At 52.2% G+C, this 25,814-nt stretch overlaps 6 protein-coding genes across 6 annotated transcripts; 4 read left to right on the forward strand and 2 right to left on the reverse strand.

Moving 5' to 3' along the window:
* Nucleotides 1-348: 348 nt before the first annotated feature.
* BDV17DRAFT_163833 (DNA-directed RNA polymerase core subunit RPC40) lies at nucleotides 349-1,768 on the forward strand. The gene is made up of 3 exons (XM_073754712.1): nucleotides 349-417; nucleotides 468-572; nucleotides 624-1,768. Exons 1-3 carry the CDS (start codon nucleotides 373-375, stop codon nucleotides 1,587-1,589), a joined length of 1,116 nt encoding a protein of 371 aa, XP_073612838.1. The 5' UTR covers nucleotides 349-372; the 3' UTR covers nucleotides 1,590-1,768.
* Nucleotide 1,769: 1 nt separating this feature from the next.
* BDV17DRAFT_163814 (NEDD8-activating protein UBA3) lies at nucleotides 1,770-3,570 on the reverse strand. Its single transcript, XM_073754711.1, has 6 exons — nucleotides 3,363-3,570; nucleotides 3,208-3,309; nucleotides 3,144-3,149; nucleotides 2,998-3,077; nucleotides 2,651-2,947; nucleotides 1,770-2,601 (listed from the first exon to the last, which is right to left on the reverse strand). The coding sequence occupies exons 1-6, from the start codon at nucleotides 3,380-3,382 to the stop codon at nucleotides 1,850-1,852; spliced, it is 1,257 nt and encodes a 418-aa protein (XP_073612839.1). The 5' UTR covers nucleotides 3,383-3,570; the 3' UTR covers nucleotides 1,770-1,849.
* A 313-nt stretch (nucleotides 3,571-3,883) lies between these two features.
* On the forward strand, nucleotides 3,884-7,120 carry BDV17DRAFT_293986 (telomere length regulation TEL2 family protein; the record flags this gene model as incomplete). Its single annotated transcript, XM_073762742.1, has 5 exons — nucleotides 3,884-4,748; nucleotides 4,800-5,144; nucleotides 5,199-5,285; nucleotides 5,337-5,880; nucleotides 5,932-7,120. The coding sequence occupies 5 exons, from the start codon at nucleotides 3,884-3,886 to the stop codon at nucleotides 7,118-7,120; spliced, it is 3,030 nt and encodes a 1,009-aa protein (XP_073612840.1).
* A 17-nt stretch (nucleotides 7,121-7,137) lies between these two features.
* On the reverse strand, nucleotides 7,138-9,567 carry BDV17DRAFT_270660 (Sec1 family protein). The gene is made up of 4 exons (XM_073758705.1): nucleotides 9,464-9,567; nucleotides 9,202-9,397; nucleotides 8,763-8,974; nucleotides 7,138-8,712 (listed from the first exon to the last, which is right to left on the reverse strand). Exons 1-4 carry the CDS (start codon nucleotides 9,539-9,541, stop codon nucleotides 7,234-7,236), a joined length of 1,965 nt encoding a protein of 654 aa, XP_073612841.1. The 5' UTR covers nucleotides 9,542-9,567; the 3' UTR covers nucleotides 7,138-7,233.
* A 409-nt stretch (nucleotides 9,568-9,976) lies between these two features.
* Nucleotides 9,977-11,332, forward strand: BDV17DRAFT_283609 (putative plasma membrane SNARE protein (Sec9); the record flags this gene model as incomplete). Its single annotated transcript, XM_073760388.1, has 2 exons — nucleotides 9,977-11,221; nucleotides 11,273-11,332. The coding sequence occupies 2 exons, from the start codon at nucleotides 9,977-9,979 to the stop codon at nucleotides 11,330-11,332; spliced, it is 1,305 nt and encodes a 434-aa protein (XP_073612842.1).
* A 1,599-nt stretch (nucleotides 11,333-12,931) lies between these two features.
* Nucleotides 12,932-16,654, forward strand: BDV17DRAFT_283610 (U2 snRNP complex subunit HSH155; the record flags this gene model as incomplete). Its single annotated transcript, XM_073760389.1, has 2 exons — nucleotides 12,932-12,941; nucleotides 12,993-16,654. 2 exons carry the CDS (start codon nucleotides 12,932-12,934, stop codon nucleotides 16,652-16,654), a joined length of 3,672 nt encoding a protein of 1,223 aa, XP_073612843.1.
* Between the last annotated feature and the right edge of the window lie 9,160 nt (nucleotides 16,655-25,814).

The raw sequence follows: 25,814 nt of genomic DNA on the forward strand, positions 1-25,814 counted from the left end.
AAGGGAGAGGCTGACTGTCCTCAGTCCGGACGCAATTGGTGGGGAAGCTTCGTCGGAAGTCGCTGTCGGGGTGACGCTTGGGAGGTTGCGCTGAGATGCAATTTGGCCGGTCACGTGGCGGAGGAGCTGGTCATCAGGCCGCCTCTGGTTGGTCTCTGTGTTTGCTTATTCTGCACCCACGCTACGGCCACCGCCAACGGTCTGCCGCCTCTCCAGCACGTGCCTCAGACCTGTAAGAGTCTAATCATACGCAGTATAGTGGCCTGCTCTCTCCGCCTACGGCCCGCAGAAAATATTGCCGGTTTCTGTCGAGAACTTTTTGATTTCTTCGTTGTCGGTAGTCCAGAGCGGGCACTCTCATACACAATCACCATGGCTCCCCTCGTTCCATCGCACGAAGAGCTCGAACGTCGGCGGGTAATGTTTTCTCTCTCAATGCCCGCCAGCAATCCTAACAATTTTCCCAGATGATCGACATCAACGCCGAAACAGTGACCAATATCCCCTCCACAGATTTCCCAGGTCACTGGCCAGGCGAGTCGCACGAATGGTCGCTCGATAAGTTCAGAGATGTATATGCTCTACGTATTGACTGTCCGTATTCTTTTTCTAACGTATTGCAGGGCTTCCGGGTCGAATTCCACCAGAACAAGCAATTCGAGGCTTCCTTTTCCCTGATCGGTCTCGACGCAGCCATCGCAAACGCATTCCGTCGCATTGTCATGGCTGAAGTCCCTACCCTGGCTATCGAGAACGTCTACGTCCACAACAATACCTCTGTCATCCAAGACGAAGTGATTGCGCAACGACTAGGTCTCATCCCGCTCAAAGGTTCAGTCGAGGGTCTCAACTGGATGCGCTGGTACAACAAGGGCACCGAGGACGAGCCCGGCAGCGAACTAACAGATTTCAACACTATCGTCTTGCGACTTGATGTGGAGTGTACCAAGAACCCGAACGCCGCACACGACGAGCAGGATCCTCGCAAGCTGTACAAGCACGCACACGTCTACGCAAAGGATATTGTCTTCCACCCCGTCGGTCGCCAGGAACAATTCTTCTACGGCGAAAACGCCATCCAGCCCGTCAACCCAGACATCCTCATTGCTAAGCTTCGTCCCGGTCAGAAGATGGAGATGGAGATGCATTGCGTTAAGGGTATTGGAGCCGACCACGCCAAGTTCTCGCCTGTCGCAACGGCTACCTACCGTTTGATGCCGGACATCAAGATTCTGCGCTCTATTATCGGAGATGATGCGAAGAAGTTCGCCAAGTGCTTCCCGAAGGGAGTCATCGGCCTCGAATCCATCACCGCCGAGGCTGAGCGACAAAATTCTGAGTACCGCGGCCACAGAGGTGAACTCAAGGCCGTTGTCCGCGACGCCTTTAACGACACAGTCAGCCGCGAGTGTTTGAGACACGATGAATTTAAGGACAAGGTCAAGCTGGGTCGGATTCGGGATCACTTTATTTTCAACATTGAGAGCACGGGGCAGTTTGACAGTGACGTTCTCTTCTTGGAGAGCGTCAAGGTTCTGAAGCTGAAATGCGCGCGGTGGAAGAGGGGCTTGACGGACCTCATGCGATAAACGTGAGGCCATTCTATGTACATTTTTTTCGAGCATTACCCGGCGTTGGATTCTTATTTTCTGCAATTTATCTCTTTGCGAATAAAAGTGGGCGAATACCTTACTTTCTTTACATGACTGGGAGTCTGGATCAGGATTTAGCAGGTAGCAGATAGAAAAAGCTGGTTTAGAATTCTCTCAAAATCTAGTCATAATCATCATTCTTTTGTCGTGACGCCATCACCATTATTTCCACCCCTAGGCACAGGCCTCAATCGATTCTACCCGAAAATCAACTGGAAGCGGAAATCGATCGTATATGCCGGATCGCTAACTGCAACCTCCTGCCCATTCGCGACAAGGTCACGAAGCTTCAGCTTCAGATGAGGCCTAGTTTGCTCTTCCAACTGAGGCGGGAAACGCTGATACAGCGTTTTCTCCTCCGTTCTCAAACTCGGCTTCTTCAGCTGCGCTTCGGGTCGCTCTCCCAGCGTCTCGATGAACTCTTCCAGCGTTGCATCCGCATCCACAACAATCTTGCGCGCCAGTGATCCACACACAGGACAGTCAGGTTTCTTCTCCGCTTCAAAGGTATAGGTATAAACACCTTCCTCTCCAGCATACATCATATAGTTCTCCAAGAACGGGTTACATGACGTCGCGATTTTCAAGGCCTCAGATGTTGTGGCGGCTGCAATGACGGCGTTTGTGGACGCGATCGCCGGGATGATGTTCTTGACGACACCCTGCGTCATCTGGAACGTTACTCCGGGGATGTTGAATTCCTTGGCGCGCTCAAGGGCCGCGCTGTATACCCAGCCGATGTGCTCCATGTCGTCGCTGTCGAAGGAATCGTCCTTTCGTTTGTCTTGCCAGGCAATTTGGTGCGCCCATTCGATACAGTGCTGCGGCTGGCGCGGGATAGTGGCGATTGTACAAAGCGGTACTGCGGGGCGAGGGGCGTGCATGTCGAGCTGGCACTCGATACATGATGTGAGACTGGGTAGGATTACACGTGCCTGGCCCTTGAATCCTGTGGATACGTTAGATATCTCTTTTGGATTGTAGTTAGACTGATGCACCTTCTGTCCCGCCATCGATTAGGGGCTTCAAGCTCTCTGGGTTATCCATGTCTACCATGCCCACTAATGTTGAATTGATCCATCGCCGAGCTTCAATACTGTCAAGACCACAAACGATAATCTGGAACTGCATGTAATAGTCTTCGTCCTTATCCTGGATCTTGCCAACGAATGGCGTGATTTTCACGCCTTTGACTCGTTTCTCGACAAAGGCAGCCGCAACCTCTGCTTTGGGTTTACCTATATCAGACTGGCGGAAGAGAAACTGCCGGTTCAGGTTGGAAATGTCAATAGTATCTATACAAGTTAGCGACAAGCCTTATTAACGGAGTCAGTAGTCAACTTGCCCACATCGATGACATGGATGTCCTTGAAGCCCGACAAGGCAAGGTTCTTTAGGATCTCACATCCCAGTCCACCTGCTCCGCTAGAGGATATTAGAAAATTAGGTGCGCGTTCAAGTTGGTGATGTGCATGATATGAATCCGCTCACATTACTCTGAGCGAAATGTTAGCAGTGGTCTTCATCCAACACAGCTTGAGTATTAGATACGTACAGAACCTTCGTCTCCTCTAGGGTCTGTATCGTCACATCTCCGGGGACCCAGCCAGGGTCAGAAAAAGGGCCAGGTTTCGATAGCACCTTGTATAGATGTTTCCTATGAAGCGTGAGCAGATAATACACAAGGAGGACGGCCAAGTGGGAACGTACCATTGTTCGGCCGCGCCCATGGTGGTGAGGGTTTCTGCCACGCAGGTCTCAGGAAGTTAGTTCCGGTGCTCTTCTGTCGTTTGATTTAGATTAGGAGCCTAACATCTGTGTGTTCGAAAACGAGGAAGAAGAGTGCAGGAACAAACGCCTACTAGGATTCCGCTATACTGTGAGGTTAATGAACTTCCATCGTCGCTGTTGACTGGCGGGCCGCTTTACAAAGCCGCTCGGCACGTGACCTGTACTTATGTCCTGTCGTTTGGGTGTGTGAGCCGCAAGGCAGGACCGCAGGTCCTCTTATAATGACCAGACGCTATCAGAGCACATTCGCAATGCGCGCCCATGTCCCCAGGAGATTTCCATTTGTCATTCTGGTTCTCTATATATGTTATGCAACTTGTCGTACGCATAAGTATCTTATTACTGCTGACTAATTATGCAGTCCTGCATACAGTTTCTTCGACCGCGCCAGTTACAACAGCTCTCTCTTCCCCGAAACTACATAATGATCAGCTTACAGAATGGACGGGCTTATCACGGAGATCAAAACCATATGGCACAATAAGGAGCCGGCTCTCACAGCTCGAGAAGAGAGACCTACGGATGATGGTTCGAATATCAAAGAGCATACGCCAACCGCTGAGTCCGGCCCAGATGCCTCATCACCAGCTCATATACTGTCAATATTAAAGTCGAACCCCCAACAGGATGAACTTGTTACCGCGCTCTCTGCTCTAGATCCTTTTGGGAAGGGCAACACTTTGGCCGACTTCGACATCAGAATCCCAGGCCCGGTATCTGCCCAGCTTCTCAATGCTTTAGTCAACATCACGATCCCCGACCGTTGGGAGTCTGTCAATTCAAAATCAAGAGGCTCGACGACCGGCCAGGGCAAGCTTAGATCTGCACTTCTAAGATGTCTCAGTAGTGTTCCCGGCATCAGCTGCTTGGTGACACAGCTTCGTTCCCTCATATCCCAATCCCGGGCATCGTCCCAGCAGACAGACGCCTCAGGAAACGGACTTCGAATCAGGAATATCCTCGAAGTTACCGCTGCTCTACTAGAGCCGACAGATCTGGTTTGGCGTCTTTACGCTGACATCGATACGGTCTATATCAATGCTACTCAAAAGCAGATCGCCTGGAAAGAGCTGACCGCCCAGCTCGCCTCTGGCAGAGTCCTTTCAGTATCAGCAGAAGCTATTTCACTTGCTGGAGGATCTGATGTTCCTAAGGAAATTTCATGGCTGGGCACCGGGTCCCACTTTGCTTCCTGGCTGGGAGCCAACATCTGCCATACGGCGTCTAAACTTAGTGTTGGCGATGAGGCGCAATGGAAAGCCATCGCCGCGCTCGCTGGGCGCGCTTTGAGTCTTGGATATACCGGTATTTATCAATTGTTATACCTTATCTTCGCTTGCTAAAGCAGCTTTACAGATCATTTAGTGAGAGAGATCTATTTTAGTCTGCTCATCGAGCGAGCAGTCCCCGAAAAGTATACCACACTTTTTGATTACCTTCGCTGGACGGAGCAACTCGCCTTCTTGGAAGCTGTTTTCCGCGATGTTGAGAAGAAGCATTTTTCGATAGAGGCTTTCAGCGATGACGATATGGACTTGAATAAACCGATCGATGGGGTCGCGGCTCTGTGCTCGGTCCTAATATCTAAGCGGACAACATTAGAAAACCAACTCATAGATTGGCTCTCAAAGGGTCAAGGTGGCTCAATACAGACCCTTGCACTGAGAAGGGCATTAATTGTCAACTTAGCCCACCAGAAAGGTAGATTCTCTGTCCTCACAGTCCAAGTACCGTGATTAACATGCGTGGCCACAGATCTTATAGCAACGTTACTTACCAAGAGCCTTGAGCAATCTGCTGACAAGCTCTTTATACAACATGCCCCGACGAGGAGTCAAGAAGGTATTCACCACAAAAGCTTGTCAAAAGGACTTCCTATCTAACAGTGCATAGCGAATACTCATGTTGTTCTTCTTGCTGCCAGCTATCTTCAGCGCCTGGACCAAACCGAAATGAAGAGCATCGGGCGTACGAGCGTCTTCCTGAACGCTGTCTCCAACCGTCTAGCAGCTTCTTCCACACGCGCCCGTTTTCTCGGGATGATTATCGGTACTGCTATTTCGCAGCTCATTGAGGAACCAGGGAAAGCAATGCGGTTCGATCTCGAAGATATGGAAAGTAGTGAAGCTACTCGGTACCTAGATCTCATCGTGACTCAAGACAAAGTTGGGCCTATGGATTCCCTCAAAGCGCCTACCGGTACAGCGACCAAGCCGCTACAAACGGCAACTAAACGGCCCGCTGCCGCAACAACATCTCAATCCTCTGGGAAATTCGGTCAGGGCACGACGAAAATTGTGGCAATAGAAGAGATCAACGACTCGGGTGAGGAAGACGATGATGATGATCTAATACCCTACGAGAAACCCGATGAAGATCCCGAAGATGAGGACGAAGATCCCACGCTGATACAGCGCAATAAACCCACCGCCCCAGTGTGAGTCTCAAAGCGTCTACACGGGTTCCCCCCAGTACTAATAATCCGCAGGTACATCCGCGATCTGATAACCTACCTGAGAGACACAGAGGACCTCGACCGCCACGAGCTCGCCATCGCAACAGCCCCAGGCCTAATCAGACGCAAGACAGGCTTCGGCACAGAGCTAGCCGAGCACACAGAAGAGCTAGCCCTCGTAATCGTCGGGCTCCAAGAGCAAAGCAAGTTCGCGAAATTCCACGAGCTCCGGCTCCAAAGCATGATCTCCCTCATCGTATCCCAGCCCCTAAAGATGGGCCGCTGGTTCGCCGCCGTTTTCTTCGACGGAGACCTATCCCAGGCCCAGCGCTCTGCAGTCCTCACTGCCCTGGGTCTCGCCGCTCGGGAAATAGCTGGAGTTGGCGCGGACGACGCGAAAGCGATGGGTCTCCCAGCATTACCGGATTCCTCATTCCCATCTAAGCGACTCCCGCCTAACTTAGAGGCGCTCTATCACACCGAAGAGTCGGAGTCGGAATCCCCCATGGCAAGCATAACACGAGGAATCGCACAAGCCTCCCTCAAACCCCTCGCCGCAGACGCAGCAGATTCCCTTTCCGGCCCCAACGCCCTCAAAATCCGAACATTCTCCTCCCGGATGGAAGTCGAGAAGCGTCGCCAGCAGCGCGAAGCGTATCGCCAGAAGGCCACCGTGAAAGACCTATACAAGGTCCTGGCTGAGGGCTTCTTCTACCCGCTCTACGGCCGCTTCGAAATCATGATGATGCAGTTCTCCAGCTCAACGGCGCCCTCCCATAATCCTTCCTTCGTCCCGCACCTCTTAACGCTCTTCATTCAGACGCTCACTCTGATTCTCTCGACGAGCGGGCCGCACTCGCCTTATCTGGCTACATTAACCGGTCAAACACTGACGTTCCTCCTCTCGCTCCACGCGCGCCCCTTATCCTCTGAACCGAGTATTCTCTCTGCGCTCCTCGCGCTCTTCCTCGCGACAATCGATCTGAATGTTGAGTTTGGGAGTTCGGGGGAGGAGAGGCTCGTTACTGAGTTTGCGATGCAGGTTATGGAGCTTAGGGAGTGGGTGGGTGAGGTGTTTGAGCGGACGCCCGCGGTAAGGGAGTTGAGTGATCCGCGTGAGCAGGTGAGGATGTTGGCGGCGGGGGTTATGGTGAAATTGGGGGAGATTGTGGAGCGGTATCAGGGGAGGCTTATGGGTATTAATTCGGGGTTTAAGTATTAGAGAGAGACTATCATGGTGTGGGATAGTATTTCAGATGTCATTATCATACTACGATGATTTGTCATGAGTCTAACGTTGAATGGATGATATACAGTACAATCAAATCAAGAAGCTCAAGCCTCCGCCGACGCAAAACTCCCCTTGTCCATCGCAGCCTCCATCATCCGGTCCCCATTAATAACGCCCGTCGTACATATAACAATCTTCCTCCTGGGGGCCTCCTGCGCCGCAATAAACCGTAATGCCGCGATCTCTGTGAAGGTAATGCCGCCCAAGAAAAACACATACACTGTCTTTGTTGTACTGCTGCCACTTAGCGTCTGCCGCGCCCGAGCAGCCTTATCATCGCCCTTCTGGACGATACTGAATGTGGAGCCGCGGGCACTCTTGACTACATCCTCGAAGCCCAGCCAGCCAGGAGATGCGGTGTTCGCTTGTGCGGCGAGTCCGCCTTTCATTAGGGAGAGGACGTAGGGTTTCTGCAGGACGCATTGGACGAGGCGGATGCTGAGTGGGGCGAACCCACTGTATACGTAGGCGACGTCTTCTGGGTCCTTCTCGCTGACTTCTTCGATGACTAGACGGAGGTTTTTCCGGAGGTAGGTGTAGTTTGATTTGGAGCCCGTTTGGGAACCCGTGCCGGGGATGAGCATGTTGGTTGCGGATGATCGAGGTTGGAGGAGCTCCATTTTCTCCAAGGCGCTGAATGTTAGGAGGTGTTGGTGGCCGTATGCTTGGATGACTTGGCGCTTGAAGTTCTCGAGGTCCTTGGGTCGTAGGCCGCCGGACATGCAGGACTCTAGGCACAGTAGACGGAGAACTGTCTTGAGTGGGACATCCCGGGCGATAAGCTCTTCGATTAAGGGGTGCTGATAGGTTGGGTCGGCACCTGCAGCGTCGTTCTGCTGGACTTCTAGAGTTTTCCGGAAGGTGTCTGAGCGGGTATTTCGCATGATTTCCTCGGCGAGATTCGTGTGGACTCGGAGGCTTTGATGCTCGAGCTGGTATGTAGGTAATTTGTTCACGAACTCACGGAGTTCAGTTGTGGTTTTTGCTGTATGCCGGCTATCGTAGTCCGTTTCCAGGCGACGCGCAACCTTGTTCAAGATATCACCAACTATGGCAAAATTGGCATCGCGGAGTTGGTTAAATAGTTGATCAGACGCATCCAACTGAATTTTCCGTTTCTGACCCTGCTTAGCTTGTTGAGGTGTTTTGGAGGATTCTTGAGCCTGAGGTGTCGAGCTGGCCCTGACAATTGACGGATCGACATCCGCCTGATTGTGCTTGATTCCTACCAGCTCATCAATTAAGCCCTCATACGTGAGTTGGGTCAGCAGAGGGGTGCCGAAGTCCACCTCACGATCGATAACTATAAGGCTTTCGATGTTCGCACTGGGCAAGAGACCTCGCGATGATCCTATCAATCCAGAGCTTTCCTCTGCGTCCAGCTCTTTCCTCATCCGCAACAAGAGGTCGGCGAGTCGTCGGGCATGGTCTCCTTTGCCTACTATCCGAGGGAAATAACCATGTCTTTGTTGAATATCCATGAGAGCCTTCGCTGCATGGAAAACGCACCCAGGATCCTTGTGCTGCGGAGACAATTAGCACAGGTCGTTCCACCAGGAAGACAAAAACTAACCAGATACAAGTCAGAAAAGGAATCTTCCAACTCCAGAGAGAGAACATCGTGCTCCAGAGGGAAGAAGTAGAGAGACAGCTCAGCAATACTCACATCACCGATGATGCCGGCGCCTTCGAGGATAGTATTGCTTACGAGGGTCCGTCTCGGAACCCAGAAGATGGAGAATTCATGGTCTATACTGCTGTTCCGCTGCAATCGCTGGATATGTTCTAGAGAAATGTCAGCTCACTCTGATCGCTCCCATTCAGTCGATTCAAAAAAAGAAAGCTTATGAATGAGCTGCTATACACAGTGTTGATGTAGGGACGTCACTGATCACGCAGAGTGGGAAATGAGTCTACGCAATAACCACTTTGCCCCATGGTTTACATTGAGAGCACACTCGACGGCAGTCTTGAAAGAAAGGTATCGATTATCAAACAAGGAATCGACATACCTGCCACTGCCCGCACCTGGCGGATCTTCTCGGCGTAGGCTATGAATACCACATTGCGCTGAGAGGAGTCGACATTCCCATTTTCAAGCAGGAATACGCGGTCTACGCCGTACTCCTGCAGCTGCGAGAACTTGACAAAAAGGCCAAGGGGACCAGCAAGGCCCTGGCTAATCACTAGGTTCTTCTTTCCACGGACCTAAAGGCACGATAATGTGTCAGCCTATGGGCAACCAAAATAGCAGCAGTCAGGAGCCTTACTCACGCCTTCGAGCAGATTCATCAGATCCCTGCGGGCCTTGTCCTTAGAATAGTCGGCGTCGGACCCAAGAAACGGCGCCATGGCTACCGCGAAGGGTGGTGGGAAGCATGGAGGTCGCAAGTGACGTTCGCGGATCCCAGAGAGCTGAGGCGTTGTCTTGAGGCTTGGAGGGTCCAGCCACCCCCGCTAACCCCTTCCGGATTAGTGGAGCGATAAGCTCCAGCACTGGCTGTATCGATACGGTCATTACCCGCTGATGCCCAATAACATCAGCAGTTCCGGGTGTATCAGCGTTACAGAGCTGCCTTTATTGTCTCAGGAGGTCCGAGTCTTTTGCCGCTGCCTCCCCTGACACTTGACATTCAACTCTCTCCGGTCCCTCATCTTCTTCTCAATCTCTTATTCTTATTATTCGAATCTTGAGTCCTAGATTGCGAAACCTACTTTGCCAATCTCTTTTCCCAATTGTCGTTTGCAGAATCGTTTCCTCAGTGCCGATCCTACGATAACCTCACTATGAAGCGATTCGGTCTCAAGAAATCGTCTGACGACGGTGACGAAGATTTCTCCAGCCGCCGCGCTCTTTTCGGCTCTAGGTCGAAGAACAAGAGCCCTGCTCCAAACCCTTACGCAAAACCCATCCCCGCGGACCCTTACACGCGAGCAAAGGCGAACCATATGGTAGCACCCCCACCTCCCGGCGTGGACCTTGGCAACCCTCCCAATTATCAGCCCGGCGGCGGCGCGATTCCCGGAGACCACAAATCTCAGATTCCCGACGACAACAAATACCAAGGCTACGCGCCAAACTCGTATGGAAGTCAGGGTGGATACGGCGCAAATCGGTATGGTGGTAGTGGCGCGGGCGCTGCTCCAACCTCACGATATGGAGCTGGTGGCTATGGTGGGTTAGGAAACATAGATCCTAACGACCCATCTGCTCGTGATGATAACAGAACTGCTCTCTTCGGGGGCGCCAGTGAGAGGGCTGCGGCACAGTCAGGTAGCGCACCACCTCCTTATTCCGAAGGTCAGCCTGGTCAGCCTGGCCAGGCCGGCGGCTACGGAGGCGGCGGCAATTCGTACTCTGCGGCGACTTTCCAGGAACGCCATCTTACAGCCGAAGAAGAGGAGGAACAAGAGATCCAGTCTGTCAAGCAGGATATCCGGTTCATCAAGCAAGGCGATGTCTCGTCCACCCGAAATGCTCTCCGCATTGCCGCACAAGCCGAGGAAACATCTCGAGAGACACTTGCCCGTCTCGGTATGCAGGGTGAAATGATCCACAACACCGAGAAGAGTCTCGACGTGGCCAGTGTAGAGGGTCGTATCGCGGATGAAAAGGCTCGGGAACTCAAAACACTGAACAAGAGCATGTTCGCTGTGCACGTGTCGAACCCGTTTACCAGCGCCCAGCGAAAGAGGGATCGTGACCAGAAAATCATGGACAACCATCGAGAAGTCCGCGACGCTCAATCAGGGACAAGGAGCGAGGCCTACCAGACCAACCAGCGCATGGAGCAAACATTCAGGGAAATTGAACGCGAAGACAGGAAGCAACAGAAGCCGAAGAAGGCATCTGTCACGGAACGTGCCAAATACCAGTTTGAAGCGGACAGCGAAGATGAAGCGATGGAGGATGAGATTGAACAGAACCTTAACCTGATCTCCGGTGCCACGGGCCGACTGAATCTTCTTGCCAAGGCAACTGGTAACGAGCTCGATCAACAGAACAGACACTTGGAGCGTATTATGGGCAAGGTGAGGATTCTATTTCCAGCATACATTTTTTCGGAGCTAACGATGTTTTAGAGCGAGAATGTCGACGATCAGCTTGCTATGAACCGCGCTCGGCTGGATCGCATCCGCTAGACTTACTTCTCTCGCGCTAGAAGGACAGCCCGGTGCCGTCTTTAGCGATGCTCTTACCTCAAGCTATTTCAGCTGTTACCTCAGGCGTTCTAGGCATCTGTTTCGGCTTGTTTGGTTGCGCTCAATCTGTGGACTTATGAAGGAGAATCCTAATACGTGATGTACATATACTTGGATTCTCGCGACTAATTGAGATATCTCACGCAGTCTTATCTGCCTGTCCATGCCTTCGGTCAAGAGTCCACCTCACCGACTCAAATGCGGCCTGCTCCGATCGGGGCTCCCTTCAGAGACTTGCACGCTGAGGCTGTGACCCCGACTGCATCTTGGGTCCACCTATCCCGTGTACGGGATCTTCCTCGGGAAACCCAAAAGCTGCAATCTCATCCCGGAATGTCTTCTCGTCGATTCTCGTTTTGCCGAACTCATTCCGCCAGCGTGGGTATCTCTAGAGCAGACTGTCATCATATGGCCAGTTAGGACCCTTAAGCAAGAACATACATCCGGACAAACCCCAATGTACCTATGATCGCCCGTACTTTCCACTGAACTGTGCCCCGTCCCCGCAGGAAGAACGATTACACCCCATGTATGAACAGTCACTCGTAGCCCAACATTCTCGACCCCCCCCCCCCATCTCCACCCGCGGCCCCTAGAAGCAGCGTAGAAGATCCCTAGAAGATACCTATATCCTGTTAACACCCTATATCTCACACTTCTAACATTGGGATACCTCTTACCGTAACATTCATTCTGTTCGGATGGAATGACTCTTCTGTTCGGGGCTCGGGGAGGACGTTCTTGTAGTGCAGAACTGGCAGAGAGTTGTTGGGCGAGTGCGATCTTCGGGGGAGATAGTATGTGTTTGGGGCGGTGTCATGATTAAAGTGCTAATCTGAGTTCCCAGAATAAAGCAGTCAAGGCAACGAGCACTGAGACAGTAGGATAATAGGCGAAGATGCTGCGTGTGAGCATGGAATCAATTGTCCTGGTCGCTCTTGATGAGCCCGAGGGCTTACTCCGCTTCCCCTCACGGCATTCCTTTGCCAAATCTAGTGCCCCCATCCAAGGTAGCAGATTGTGTCGAGAGATACTAGTAAAACTAGTGGAGATAGATGTCTAGGAGAATGTAACTCCCTGCTATGTTTGATGGAACAATACCAAAATCAGCCAGTCACTCATCAGCAATGAGGAAGTATATATTTCTGGCTTCCCCGCATCAACTCCGGGAGCATCGCCCGTAAGTATGGCTACCAGTTTGCTCTCTACCCAATTATAGAACAAGATGTATCATAAAATTTCACATCCAACTAAACAAATTCAAGTTTAGCTAAGATTTTGACCAGAACGTAAGAAGAGACCAGGATTTAGAAAGCTCACGTGAAAGTCAGGCACTGCCAGTCACGTGGTAATTAGTCATCGGGTCTTGACTTCATCCTTTTTTGCAACCCCGACTAGCCTCAAGACATCAACTCCTCGCTGCAAACCATCGCCGTGGCGCCATCTCTACGGCTTTTTATCCGAATGTAGCGGCTGCTACTGTTTTATCCCGAGGTTGCTTCCTGTCCATCGCGTCTTTAGCTCTTTCCCACCGACAACATGTCTGACGGTAAGTCCCGCCATCTCAAATTGTCGCGACCTCCACTAATAACGACTGCAGCCGATTTCGACGCTGTTCGGAAGCTCCAGGCGGAGCGCAACGCGGCAGCGGCCGCGAAGAAAGGTTCTAGGACCTTTGATCCGTCTAACCAGCGCACTGACAACTCGACAAAGGCCTCTCTGACCGAGTCATTCGATACCACCCTCTACGATCGTGATGGTGCCGACAAGTATGCGGGATATAGTACCTCCATTGCCGTTGACGATGGAGATGAAGATATGGAGGACGCGGATGGCGGTCACCGCCTGGTCGGGCAATACACCGCAACCCGTAACCAAATTGACGAGTTTGCCCGAGGAAATGGAGTTGAGGAGGAGGACATTCTTCTAGGACGTGAAAAGGCCGCCAGGATCTCCGACCGAGAGACTGATTACCAGAAGCGTCGCTTCGACCGAGGACCTCTTACACCAACCCGAGCCGATCCCTTCGCCGCGAACACTCATGCCAACGTCGAAGGAGAGGGCCAGACATACCGTGAGGTTATGGCTCTTCGTGAGATTGAAAAAGAAGAAGAGCGTGTGCAGAAGCTGATCGCTGAGAAACAGGCTCGTGGTGAGAACGGCGTCGAGGAACACGAGGCCACTCTGAAGCTGGAGGATAAGGAGAACGCGGAAGCCGGCTCGACCGTCTCTGTTGCCACCGGTCGCAAGCGCAAGCAACGCTGGGATGTAGGAGGTGATAAAGACGAAGCTGCTGCTGCTCCTGCAGCTGATGATAAGGCCAAAAAGTCGCGGTGGGACCAAACACCTGCTCCTGGCGGAGACGTCCCCAAGCGCCGTTCACGTTGGGATCAAGCACCGGCACTTACAGCAGCAACACCCGTTGGTAACCAAGGACTGGCAACCCCCATGCATCCTTCTCAAGGCGGCGCGCCTGTGATGCCAACCAGTTTTGGAACTGATATCTCTGGCCGTAATGCTCCTTTGTCCGACGAAGAGCTTGACATGATGTTGCCATCGGAAGGCTACAAGATCCTTGAGCCTCCTCCCGGGTACGCTCCCATCCGCACACCCGCAAGGAAGCTTATGGCAACTCCTGCACCGGTCGCCAGCTCCACCGGCATGGGTGGTTTCATGATGCAAGAACCTGAAAGTGCTCGTTCCCTGGGCAAGCAGCTCCCCACTGAGATTCCCGGGGTTGGTGATCTTCAGTTCTTCAAACCGGAGGACATGGCATACTTTGGAAAACTGATGGACACTGGAGATGAATCAGCCATGTCAGTGGATGAACTGAAAGAGCGTAAGATCATGAGGCTGTTGCTCAAGGTCAAGAACGGCACACCTCCTATGAGGAAGACCGCCCTACGTCAACTCACTGACAATGCCCGCCAATTTGGCGCTGGTCCTCTATTCAACCAGATCTTACCGCTGCTCATGGAGAAGTCTCTGGAGGATCAAGAACGCCACTTGCTCGTCAAAGTCATTGATCGTGTGCTTTACAAGTTGGATGATCTGGTCCGGCCATACGTACACAAAATTCTGGTTGTCATTGAGCCGCTACTCATCGATCAAGACTACTATGCACGTGTTGAGGGTCGCGAAATTATCTCCAATCTGGCGAAAGCCGCTGGTCTTGCAACCATGATTAGTACCATGCGTCCCGATATCGATCACGTCGACGAATATGTACGAAATACAACAGCTCGAGCTTTCGCAGTTGTCGCGTCCGCTCTCGGCATTCCCGCCCTTCTTCCCTTCCTTCGCGCCGTGTGTCGCAGCAAGAAGTCCTGGCAGGCCCGACACACCGGTGTCAAGATTGTCCAGCAGATTCCTATCCTCATGGGCTGCGCTATCCTTCCTCACCTTAAAGGACTTGTTGACTGTATTGCGGACAACCTGAGTGATGAGCAGGCGAAGGTTAGGACAGTCACGGCTTTGGCTGTGGGTGCTCTAGCTGAAGCTGCCAACCCCTACGGTATCGAGAGTTTCGACGAGATTCTGAACCCCCTATGGACTGGCGCCCGAAAGCAGCGTGGTAAAGGTTTGGCCGCCTTCCTCAAGGCCGTTGGTTACATCATCCCTCTCATGGACGAGGAGTATGCGAACTACTACACCAGTCAGATCATGGAAATCCTTCTCCGAGAGTTTTCATCTCCTGACGAGGAAATGAAGAAGGTTGTTCTCAAGGTGGTATCGCAATGCGCGAGCACTGATGGTGTGACCGCGAGCTACCTGAAGGAACACGTCCTGACAGATTTCTTCAAGAGTTTCTGGGTTAGACGTATGGCTCTTGATAGGAGGAACTACCGTCAAGTGGTCGACACCACTGTTGACCTCGGGCAGAAGGTCGGTGCAGGCGAAATCCTGGAGCGGACCATCAACAACCTGAAGGACGAGAGCGAGCCGTACCGGAAGATGACTGTAGAGACCGTGGAAAAGACCATCGCTTCGCTGGGGGCTGCAGATATCTCTGAGAGGCTAGAGGAACGATTAATTGACGGTGTCCTCTACGCTTTCCAAGAGCAGAGCATTGAAGATATTATCATCCTCAACGGCTTTGGAACAGTAGTGAATGCTCTCGGCACTCGTTGCAAGCCATACCTTCCGCAGATTGTCAGTACCATCCTCTGGAGATTGAACAACAAGTCAGCCACCGTCCGACAGCAAGCTGCAGATCTCATTTCCCGAATTGCCTTGGTTATGAAGCAGTGTGGTGAGGACGCGCTGATGGGTAAACTGGGTATCGTGCTCTACGAATATCTCGGTGAAGAGTATCCCGAAGTTCTTGGTTCCATCCTCGGTGCTCTCCGCTCCATCGTCACCGTTGTCGGTATCAATCAGATGCAGCCGCCCATTCGAGACCTTCTCCCTCGTCTTACGCCCATTTTGCGAAACCGTCACGAAAAGGTCCAAGAGAACACCATCGACCTCGTCGGTCGTATTGCTGACCGAGGCCCCGAGTCCGTCAACGCTCGCGAGTGGATGCGTATCTGCTTCGAACTCCTCGACATGCTTAAAGCCCACAAGAAGGGCATCCGTCGAGCGGCAAACAACACCTTCGGTTTCATCGCCAAGGCCATCGGTCCTCAAGACGTACTCGCAACCCTCCTCAACAACCTCCGCGTGCAAGAGCGCCAGTCCCGAGTCTGCACAGCCGTCGCAATCGGCATCGTCGCAGAAACCTGCGCCCCCTTCACCGTCCTTCCCGCCCTAATGAACGAATACCGCGTCCCCGAACTGAACGTCCAAAATGGGGTCCTAAAAGCAATGACCTTCCTCTTCGAATACATTGGCGAAATGGCAAAGGACTACGTCTACGCCGTCACGCCCCTCCTCGAAGACGCCCTCATCGACCGCGACCAAGTCCACCGCCAAACGGCCGCAACAGTCGTCAAGCACATTGCGCTCGGCGTCGTCGGGCTCGGCTGCGAAGACGCAATGGTTCACCTGCTTAACCTCGTTTTCCCCAACATCTTCGAGACAAGCCCGCACGTCATCGACCGTGTCATCGAAGCCATCGATGCGATCCGCATGGCTGTCGGCACAGGGACAGTCATGAATTATGTCTGGGCTGGGCTGTTCCACTCCGCGCGGAAGGTGCGCACGCCTTACTGGCGGCTGTACAACGATGCCTATGTGCATAGCGCAGATGCGATCGTCCCTTACTACCCGGAGTTGGAGGACGATGGGCTGAAGCGGGATGAGTTGTTGATTATGATCTGATCTGACTTGATTCAAGCTGGTTTTGCATCCTTCCTTCTTCTATCACTGTCTTTTGTACATTCAACATTATTGGCGTGTTGTGTTGTCTCATTTTATTCATCTATCTACAGTATCCATTCGGCAGGCTTTGGCGCTTCTTTACGGGTGTACTAGCAATCGCAATTGTATTTACGAGACTCTGAAACTACCCATCCATGGTTCTATATTCGTCCGTGCTTCATCCCATTCCATCTTGAGTAGGAGTCCTGCCGTCCTCTCTAGCCCCGTAGACCACCCTGTGTTAGCAGACAGATAGTACAGTAGCATCGCATTCGCGTCCTCTGTACCCTGTATCCTTACGGAGTAGTATAGGCGGTCTATCCCGCCGACGTCATCGTCATCACCACTATTACTGGGAGTGGTGGACCTATTCAGACAGATTTTAGGCACGTGTCTAAATTGCAATATGTCCCTGACAAGCCCGAAGCAGCAAGCTAAAGCCTAAACGCGAAGCCCCTTATATAACTAAGAGTGACGACGGGAGGCTGGAGCAAGCATCGTGGATCCCAATCCTCCCGACATCAGCCCAATTCCTGCAATCAATCTATCTCAGTATAGTAGTACGGCCGGAGTAGTCCAGTAGAAAGTGGAAACGGAGGAGTCCCTGACGGAGTTGTTTAGGAGTGGGAGGGCCGTTGACGCAGCGCTACACAACGCGGGAGACTGGAATGCTTTCCCCGGAGACTACGTCATCTTCTCGCAAGTTGAGCGGCTAATAATAACAAGCCAAGTGCAGAGAGACTCCAACGCGGGACAGGTGCAGGCAGGCTGCAACAGACTCGAACCGAGTGCTGTACAGGACTTGGGAGACACTGGTCATGTTAAGAGAGGTACGAATCTCTGGAGACAGAATAATAAGGATTAGAAATTCGCCACTCAGACAGGCCCGTTATCCTGTATCCATGGGGCGCTGAAATTTGGGGCGGTATCCAAAATCGAATCATGATAAATCCATACGGGTAACGGGGCACCCGTGCCCGTGCTTCACCGGGCACACAGGACCACAGGGCAGGACATAGATGACTGGAGTTTGGCAGGGCAGAGCTGAGAGCAGGGACAGGCAGGCTCCAGCAGCAAGGCCAGCAGCGCGTGTGCAGCAAATAATGCAAAGCAATGACATTGGTATGCCAAGATCTCAGAGCAGGGGGGGTTGAAAGTGCCGCGTAAGCCTTTTCTCCATCGCCCCCTGTCATGTGTCGTCTTGGCGCGCTGTGGGGAATCCACGTCGAATGCATTCTTGACCTTGACCATGAACCTTGGAGATGCAGCGTACTACTTGTGATTCCTTCGGCTGAGCCGAGGGTTTCCTGTGTTTGAAGAAATGGTTGTGGAGGGTTGGATTCAGGGTGAGCAGGGATTGTCAGGGTCTTATTGTCAGGGTCTTATTGGCAGGGTCGCCTTGGTCGATGGGCGGGAGAGAGGATCCTTTTGGACCGCCAGGATACATACTTCGCGATGCGGCACAAAGGATGCGAATGCGGCGTTATCATCCATGGATTGGTTGTTTTGGCGTTTGACGACGGAACGACTGCATGCCTTATCACCATAGTGATCTGGTATTGTAGTAGGTACTTGAGTTTGCCTCGGACATGAGGCCGAGGAGAGCGAATGCACAACTAAGGGTTCTCCGTGACGGGAGAAGTACTCGGTATTCTTCTGAGTCCTGACCCTATTCGACGCTATCTGGAGAGAATGGGAAAGCGGGCGGCGCCCCCGGGCTTGAGCGCAAACCCTCATCGCCCCAGAATAGTCTTGGTTAGCTTCTAGCAGTCAAGATGGGGATGACCTTCGAATCGAATCGCGTCTCTTGTTAGTGGAAGCTTTTTTGCACGTTCCGCTCAACACAGCGGACTTGACTCCTAATCCCGGTTGGCTCAATCTTTTGATCAGGGCTGAGGCTGAGCGCCTCGCCCTTCCTGGGCTATGTGGCTTCGATACTATTTCCTATCTCAGTAGCCCGGTTTCGGGATTGCTGCCCTGAGGGGGCTGGGATTCGAGGAAAAGCCGCAGCGCACGAGTGCCGCAGTCCTGAGCCTGCAGGGCGTGAGAGTGATGGATCATGGTTTTCGATTCCCGGACTCGTGTTTGCTTTTTCTGCCGAATCTCGAAATCTGACTCCTGCGGCAAGGCGATAAGGCGTTGGATAGATCAGATGGGGATCCGTGACTTGAGTCCGTGATGTTGCGTCTGCTCGGGCCCAATCAGTGGTCAAGATACTTGGAGATGCATGCGCAGTAATGTTTTCAACGGGGTGCTTGCTGCACCGTGAACCATGGGAAGGCCCTGAGTGGTTGGGAGCTTTCGCCGCGATGGAATTTCACCAAATTTTCGACTGTTGGTGCAGAGAAAACAACGCCTAAAGTCAGATTCGGTAGAATTGCGTTTAATTGGTAGGAAGTTTTGCATCAAGCAGATGTATATGCAAGCCACAATGTGCGTCTGCAATGCATTATGCTTTTCGCAGTCACAATCACGTCCAGTTCCGGTGGACTTCTTGCATCGCGGATGCACGAGCTTCTGCTAGGGCTTAGTATATTCAGGAGTCCGCTGGTATTACGAGGTGTACAGCGTGACGGCGCTTGAACTAGATGCCGAAATGCCAGTCTTGGATCGTGTCGGGCAAGAAATCTGCCAGAGGACATATTCCAATCTGGTCGGCGAGTCGCAACTCTTGAAGTATATCGTTTGAATCCAAGTCACCATCGAGCGGACAATCGTAGACAAACCCTGGTCTGATGCAACGAGAGGAGGATATTTTGAGTGCTACAGCAATGAGTGTCGTGGCCTCTTATCGGGATGCCATTGAATCCCTTGGAGGTAATGCTAAAGCCGGTCATCGAAGGTAAGAATGAAGTTCAGTGGAGGTTTGTCGATAAGAGAATGCGCACCGGATGAGATGTTATTAGTCGTCACTAGTCAGAGATGAATATCACTGCCACGAGTCAAAAAGACTCCAGCTTCCTGCCCAGGGACACAAAACAGTATTCAGAAATTCGTAGTTTACTTACTCCATAGAGTTACATCCTGTGTCAGGCTCCTCTCTGAGTTAGTTTGCTGCAGAGTCCATCAGGGCGTTGATGCCTGTTTCATGAAGAGGATCATATCAGCGCCGGGGCCATGGCAGTGTGGCTCAATCTGACGCATTGCGCGTACAGCAGCGGGAACGTAACACTCACTCTATTCGAGACAAACTCTGGGAGGATTGTACAGCGCGTACGGCCAATTAGCAATGAATAATTGACCGCTGTACCTGAAAGACTGATGGATAACCTGTCGGATTACCTTCTATCATGATTGAGGACACAGATCTACCGGACTACTGAAGCACGTCCAGCGCCATTATTCGGCCCCGCAAGGAATGAATGCCAACACTGTCTCAGCTTCGAAGAGCGTTTCGTGTAAGACGAACCTGTTTATCGCGGCACCTCTTTAGGCCGGACACAAGGTATAGCAGCATCGAATGCTGCTTTCGGTAGTGCATCAGGTGACTCGATATGACAGGTAGGGAACAGGCTAGTTCAGAGAAACCCCTGACGATAGAAGGGTATGATGTCAAGAATCTTTGGTTTGCTTCCAATAATAGCATCGATGTCATCTGGGCATTCGCGGTTTCAAGGATGCCCCTGATGCCGGGCGCAGTATCGTCGTGGTTCTTGCGGTCCGATTCGACAATGTTACATATCCAGAATCATTCACGGTCTCGACAGATGTGGAGTCACAGGACTGCGTGTTGTGTTTCAGGTTGCTTTAGCTTCACACCTTGAGAGGCATGGCGAATTTGATGGAGACGCCAAGAGAACACTTCATGGGCAGCCAGCGGGGTATCGATATATCGTGCGAGAAACTATGGTGGGATCCCAAGCCTTAGGTTCATGGATCATGAAAAGAGCTGGAGATTGGTAGGACGCGGCAAGAATAGTAAGATATGCAGAGTCGCCGGCCGCCTTGTGATAGTAGTCGAAAGAAGAAAGTTCTCCTCTCTGAAGAGCTCCGGGGAACCCTTGCTCAGTCGCCGACAAAAATTTCAGGCCATTTAGGTTCCTGAACAGGCAAGGCGTCTCAGCGAAAGCTTGGTCATTGGGTCAAGATGGATGTGCACGCGTAAGCTCGTGTGGGGCAGCAGAGATGATTGGGTGATCTGGGCCAGGCCAAGCTCGGCTATCGATTATCTGCCGTGCCTGGGGAAGCCACTCCCTGAGCCCTGGCGCTCTTTGGGCGAGTTTTAATTAAGTGAGCTGGCCCTAGCAAGCCATTAAATTCGCTAGGGTCTCCTGGCGGGGCAGAGGCGTTCATTTCCGCTGCCGAGACCCGCTTTTTCTGCGATTTTGGCTCGAGTCACTCCCCTCGCTCTTCGAGTCCTCGCCCTATCCATATTATTTGCTGACGGCGTCCATGGTTGGACAATGCCAGCCACATCAGGCCTCAAAAGAGTAGACTAGAAGGGTGTCGGAATTTTTGGGTCAGTTGGAGGAGGAACTGGAACGCTACTCCTGAAACTGAAGAATGCTTGTGCGGACTCCTGCGGACCTTCACAAGTCTTTGGTCGCGAAGCATTTTCTCGATCAGGCTCTTTTTGAAGCGGAATTGCCCGTCTGGAGTTGCGTTGAGTTGAACACATGGCTGGCCGAGTCGTCGAGTGCGGTCCAAGTTCACGCGCCAATGTCGATTGTCGAGTAACTCGAGTTGACGCTAGCGAGCCCAGTCCTCGTCCGTGCAGAATCACAATGGCCCCGCTTATCTAAGCTTCATTCACCGAGTCAAGTCGTTCGTAGAAACGCCAATCAACGACGATCTGCCGCTGGGATCGACTCTATGCAGATGACAGTTGCGCCTTAGTAAGATTGTTCTTTTAAACTCTATGCCGCCGAGTCGATCCTCGCGTTTCACCTCGAGCACTCGCCAATCGCGCCTGAGCCAGGTCGGCGGATCGTCTGTGTTCCTGAAGAAACGCTGTCATCGTCGTCGATCCGGTCGTACATTCGAGATAAAAGATCATCGCAGCCAAATCGTCGAGTTTCGTAAATCCTCTCTGCTCAGTCAGGGTTTGTTAATCAGAGCATAGTGGCCAGAGAGTTGAGACTACTTTTGTCTGCCATTTGTGTGCCGGAACCCATAGAGCAATGACTTTGGGCCATGGAATATTCAAAACAGGGCACTGGCGTGATGCAATGCCGCCAGAAAACTGCAATGCACAGACAATTGGAGGAGGCAGGAGCTTGATCTGCTGGAGAAGACTAGCTGTATGGCTGGGCAAGAAATATATGGATGACTGGCTCGAGCTCTGATTCGAGAGCATATGTACTTCGTAGACACCTTCCTTTCGGAGCTGCTTGGGGGTTGTTCTGGACGATGGGACGCCTGAGGTTTGACTTTTGAGCTCTGACACTCGACGAGGTGGAGGTTAATCCTGGTCAAAAGACGTTGGGCCCATCAAGGCGACGGACCCCACTAATGTGCCAAGGATCGTGGCTCACCTTCCCTATTTGCAAAGGGCAGAAGTGGCTCACAAAGTGATCAAATCTGGTGGCCCGTGTTGAAGTAGCGTGAATGGGGCTCCAGGCTTCGAGGTCAGTGGATTACCAGAACAGGTCGCCCCGCAGCAGATTTGGGAAAAAGACCAACAGGGTCTGAGGAAGGCTCAAGTTAATTGGGTCCAAAGGCCCTGGGCGATTACGCGTTTAAGGGATGATGTGCCGTGTTTGAGGCCCACTATTTTCCTGAAAACGTAGCGTACGAGCTGCCGAGACAGGCTTAGGAGAGATCCCTGTTCCTTGGATTGCATTCGATGCCCCAAAGTCATTTAAGGTATAGCGGCAGGCGGGCCTGAAGACTGGCAAATAAGGTCCTGCGATCATATGAAGAGCGGTGAAGTTATCACAGTATCGATTCAGACTTCGATGGCCGGCGGGTCCAGCAGTCAAAACAAACGTCAAAGCTAAATTGCATTCTCCTAATGATGGCATGGCATCTGGAACTCAATCCCGTCCCGTACTTTTGGTTCTTTCCTCCGCTTGCTGAGAAAGGTTTTGTGGCTGAGGAAGTGCGTCCGTTGAGTCTGACTGTGTAGTTGAACTCCCTTCATCATCAAGATTAAAAGTGTTAGCTATGAATACTAAGAAGAGGGGTGATGGCTTGCCTGTCGAGACTCAAGACACCCCGCGCCGAGGTCGGACCAAGAGAGGCATCCGTGATTCTCATGAGTTGAAGAGGTCGTGGGTCTTTTGGGAATTTCTGCGTGTCGGCATATTCCGCAGGAGATCCACCGGGGAAGTACGCGGTCAATGGGTGGAGTTGAAGTGATGAAAATTAGACCTGAGCCAAGAAAGCAGCGGACAGGGCGGCTCCAGTCTAACAAAACCAAGACTGAGAGTGGTGAAGGCTGAAGAATCGAGCAGCTCAAATCGATGGAGCTCCAGCAATCATCCGTGCGAGATCAGGTGGGCGGTGACCCGCCGCCCACCTTCGCCCTTGGGACGTTGACGGGATCACTACGCACTTTCTGCTTCGGGAATGTGGAACTTTCTTTAATCTTTGCTTTTGGCTTTTGCAACCACGCGGTCGACGATTGTGCGGTTCAATCCAGGTCCCAAGGAACCGGTTCAGCTCCCCAAACTTTCGACTGAGGAACAGAAACCCGTCAACTCCGTGATTAGCAGGTGCCATGGCTGTTGCTTCCCCTGTCGCTCACCCTCCAATCCTCCGTGGGGGACGGTTATCGTCGAATCAGCATCGACGAGTCCGAGCGTGGGTCAGTGCAGATATCCTCAGGCCGATTAGCCAGGCTGACGATGTGTTGGTTATGCCTAACAGATCAGGAATCGCGTTGAGAATGCCCAGGAGCCTTGTCCCGCGTGGCGTTGCGCAAAGACGACCCCGCCGAGATGCCAGGTCATGGCTACGAAATCCAGCGTCAATGGAGTATCATACTGTTGAGTTGAAGACTTGAAGTTGATAGCTCGAAAATCTCCATACGCCAAGCAGTGCAGACAAGCCTTGATTTTCTTGCAGCGCTGCGATCATGATGATCACTGTCTATCCTTCGGTGTTTAAGGTTAAGATCTCGATCGTGCCAGCGATCCGCAAAGATATGCGTGTCCAGCATCATTCCCACGAGCTTCTCAGATGGCACGACATACTTTGTATAAAGTGATAGATGCGGATGACATGCGGATTACCCGAAACCTGCAGAAAGTACTGTTTTCCTACGGTCGCAAAATCGCATTGTTAGGACCTCAGCGTCCACGTTCAGTGGCAACAGCGGACGGCAGCCGCCCTCCAGAATGCCTCTCAGCACCAATAACATCTTGACTTACGATTGCACGGGATCTTTGGTCGCATTCATCCCGCATCTAGGATTTGATGATGCCGTGCCGCTAGTCCAGGGTGTGGATAACGTCTCGTTTAACATCTCGTGGCCGCTGACGTCGGTGGTGGATGACTGGAGGTCGAGTCGACCCAACTACTGCACGAAGAATGAAGTCGATGTTGCACGCGCATGAAAATAGTCGGGTAAGAATGACAGAACCAATGTTAGATGGAGTACATTACCAGGGATGAAGTATCCCAAGGTAGCGACCGTGGAGGGCTGCATTGGATGGTGAGGTGATGGGTATGACAAGCCATCTTCATGGTGACGGAGAAGCTTCCGTTATGTATACTAGAGAAGTTCGAGCGAACACCCGGAACTGAATCTACTCGACATAAGGCTATTTTGCTGTCAAAGGGCTTCCGGAAAAGCTCGCTCTTGGAGCAAGCAAGCAAGTGGTGGTCTTGCCTTGGCCCCCGCGTCAACCCGCAGATGTCAATGGTATCCCCATGCGGGGTTGATGTTTTGGCAATTGGCATGGAAGGTCCTTTTTGCCCTCGTGCACGGAAACTTGTCAGCCCAAGTCAACTTCGGGGAGAAGGGTATACCATGACGCCGCCCATACAAAATGTAAACTGCGCGTTAGTGAGATCTCTGCAGGATGGATGCGACTGGGGGGAAGCTGTCCCGGCAGCAATGCCGTCACTCTGCAGAGCTGCGTCTTTTCGACTGGCCACTAAGCCAAAGTTATTCTGACCTTGTGCAGTGCTAGCAGCTAGCCTGCGACAGTCTCCAGTGCCGTCTTTCATGCGCCTGCAGCACCACTGCTAACTAGATAACTATCGCGAAAACATATCATCGCTCCGGTGAGTAGACCGCTTTCTCTCCAAAGCCATCGGGTTGAGCCGTCGCCCCATTCTTTTTCTGGCCATTCAGCATCTTGATGACGAGTCGTCGAGACTCGAGTCACTCCAGCAGCAGAAGAAATGAAGATGTTCATGCGACGATTATACCATGAAAAATATAATGCGAAGGGCATAGCAAGCGCTGTCCAACTGCATTTGCGAAGGCTGTTCACCTATACGAGCTTACGGGGTACGTACGGGGTCGAACATACACCAAGTCTCAACTCAACCCAAAGGCAAGTCCAGCGGCATATGGCACTGTTCACTCTGCAATCTGGTTACCCCCACGCTGGTACTTTGAAGACATCCCCGCTGCGATGTCGAAGTTTGAAACTCACCTGAAGGCTCAAGGCGAACCCTGGTTGACGCATCTTAGCTTGGCTCGGCATTGGCTGTGACAAATATCAAAACTTCACTCTCTGGCTCTTCTGGAGACACGGCACAGACTGCACCAACAGTGTCCACTCCTTCCCCCCGTTTCAGTGCTTCCAGCCAATCAGTGTTGCGCGCCTCTCAATAGGTCCCTGGCTCAGTGGCTCTCCATTCTTATTCCTCACCCGACCGCACCGCATCCACTCCTGCCCAAGCACTCCATAGTCTCCGTCCGCTCTTCAGTCGACCGCATTGTTTCCCGCATATGGACATAGCATGCACGCCCCATAGTACTTCGTCTTCAGGAGAGAAGAATAGACTCATGAACAATCTATGAGGCGGTTGACGCCTCTATCGTGGCCTGAATAGGAAGGTTGTTATGACGCTGTGCCTGGATGAGTCTGTGCTGCGTTTGCCTCTCCTTTGTGCGAACCCACAGCCTGAGCCCGTTCCTCGTAACCCCTGTCATCATCAATTTGTATGGCAGAGCAGAACAGAGCGCATTCAAGCGTCAACATGATGATGATTATGTCGCTCT

Source organism: Aspergillus undulatus, assembly GCF_047715775.1.
Source record: "Aspergillus undulatus strain CBS 261.88 unplaced genomic scaffold BDV17scaffold_47, whole genome shotgun sequence".
NCBI lineage: Eukaryota > Fungi > Ascomycota > Eurotiomycetes > Eurotiales > Aspergillaceae > Aspergillus > Aspergillus undulatus.

Bases quoted from the DNA above. Each gene is read 5' to 3' on its own strand.
- BDV17DRAFT_163833 (XM_073754712.1), top strand. From the start codon at position 373: ATGGCTCCCCTCGTTCCATCGCACGAAGAGCTCGAACGTCGGCGG. The intron at 418-467 runs GTAATGTTTTCT...CAATTTTCCCAG, and splicing joins AAGAGCTCGAACGTCGGCGG to ATGATCGACATCAACGCCGA. The intron at 573-623 runs GTATATGCTCTA...AACGTATTGCAG, and splicing joins CGCTCGATAAGTTCAGAGAT to GGCTTCCGGGTCGAATTCCA.
- BDV17DRAFT_163814 (XM_073754711.1), bottom strand. From the start codon at position 3,382: ATGGGCGCGGCCGAACAATG. The intron at 3,310-3,362 runs GTACGTTCCCAC...CACGCTTCATAG, and splicing joins ATGGGCGCGGCCGAACAATG to GAAACATCTATACAAGGTGC. The intron at 2,948-2,997 runs GCAAGTTGACTA...TAACTTGTATAG, and splicing joins CATCCATGTCATCGATGTGG to ATACTATTGACATTTCCAAC.
- BDV17DRAFT_270660 (XM_073758705.1), bottom strand. From the start codon at position 9,541: ATGGCGCCGTTTCTTGGGTCCGACGCCGACTATTCTAAGGACAAGGCC. The intron at 9,398-9,463 runs GTGAGTAAGGCT...TCGTGCCTTTAG, and splicing joins TGATGAATCTGCTCGAAGGC to GTCCGTGGAAAGAAGAACCT. The intron at 8,975-9,201 runs GTATGTCGATTC...ACATTTCTCTAG, and splicing joins CCAGGTGCGGGCAGTGGCAG to AACATATCCAGCGATTGCAG.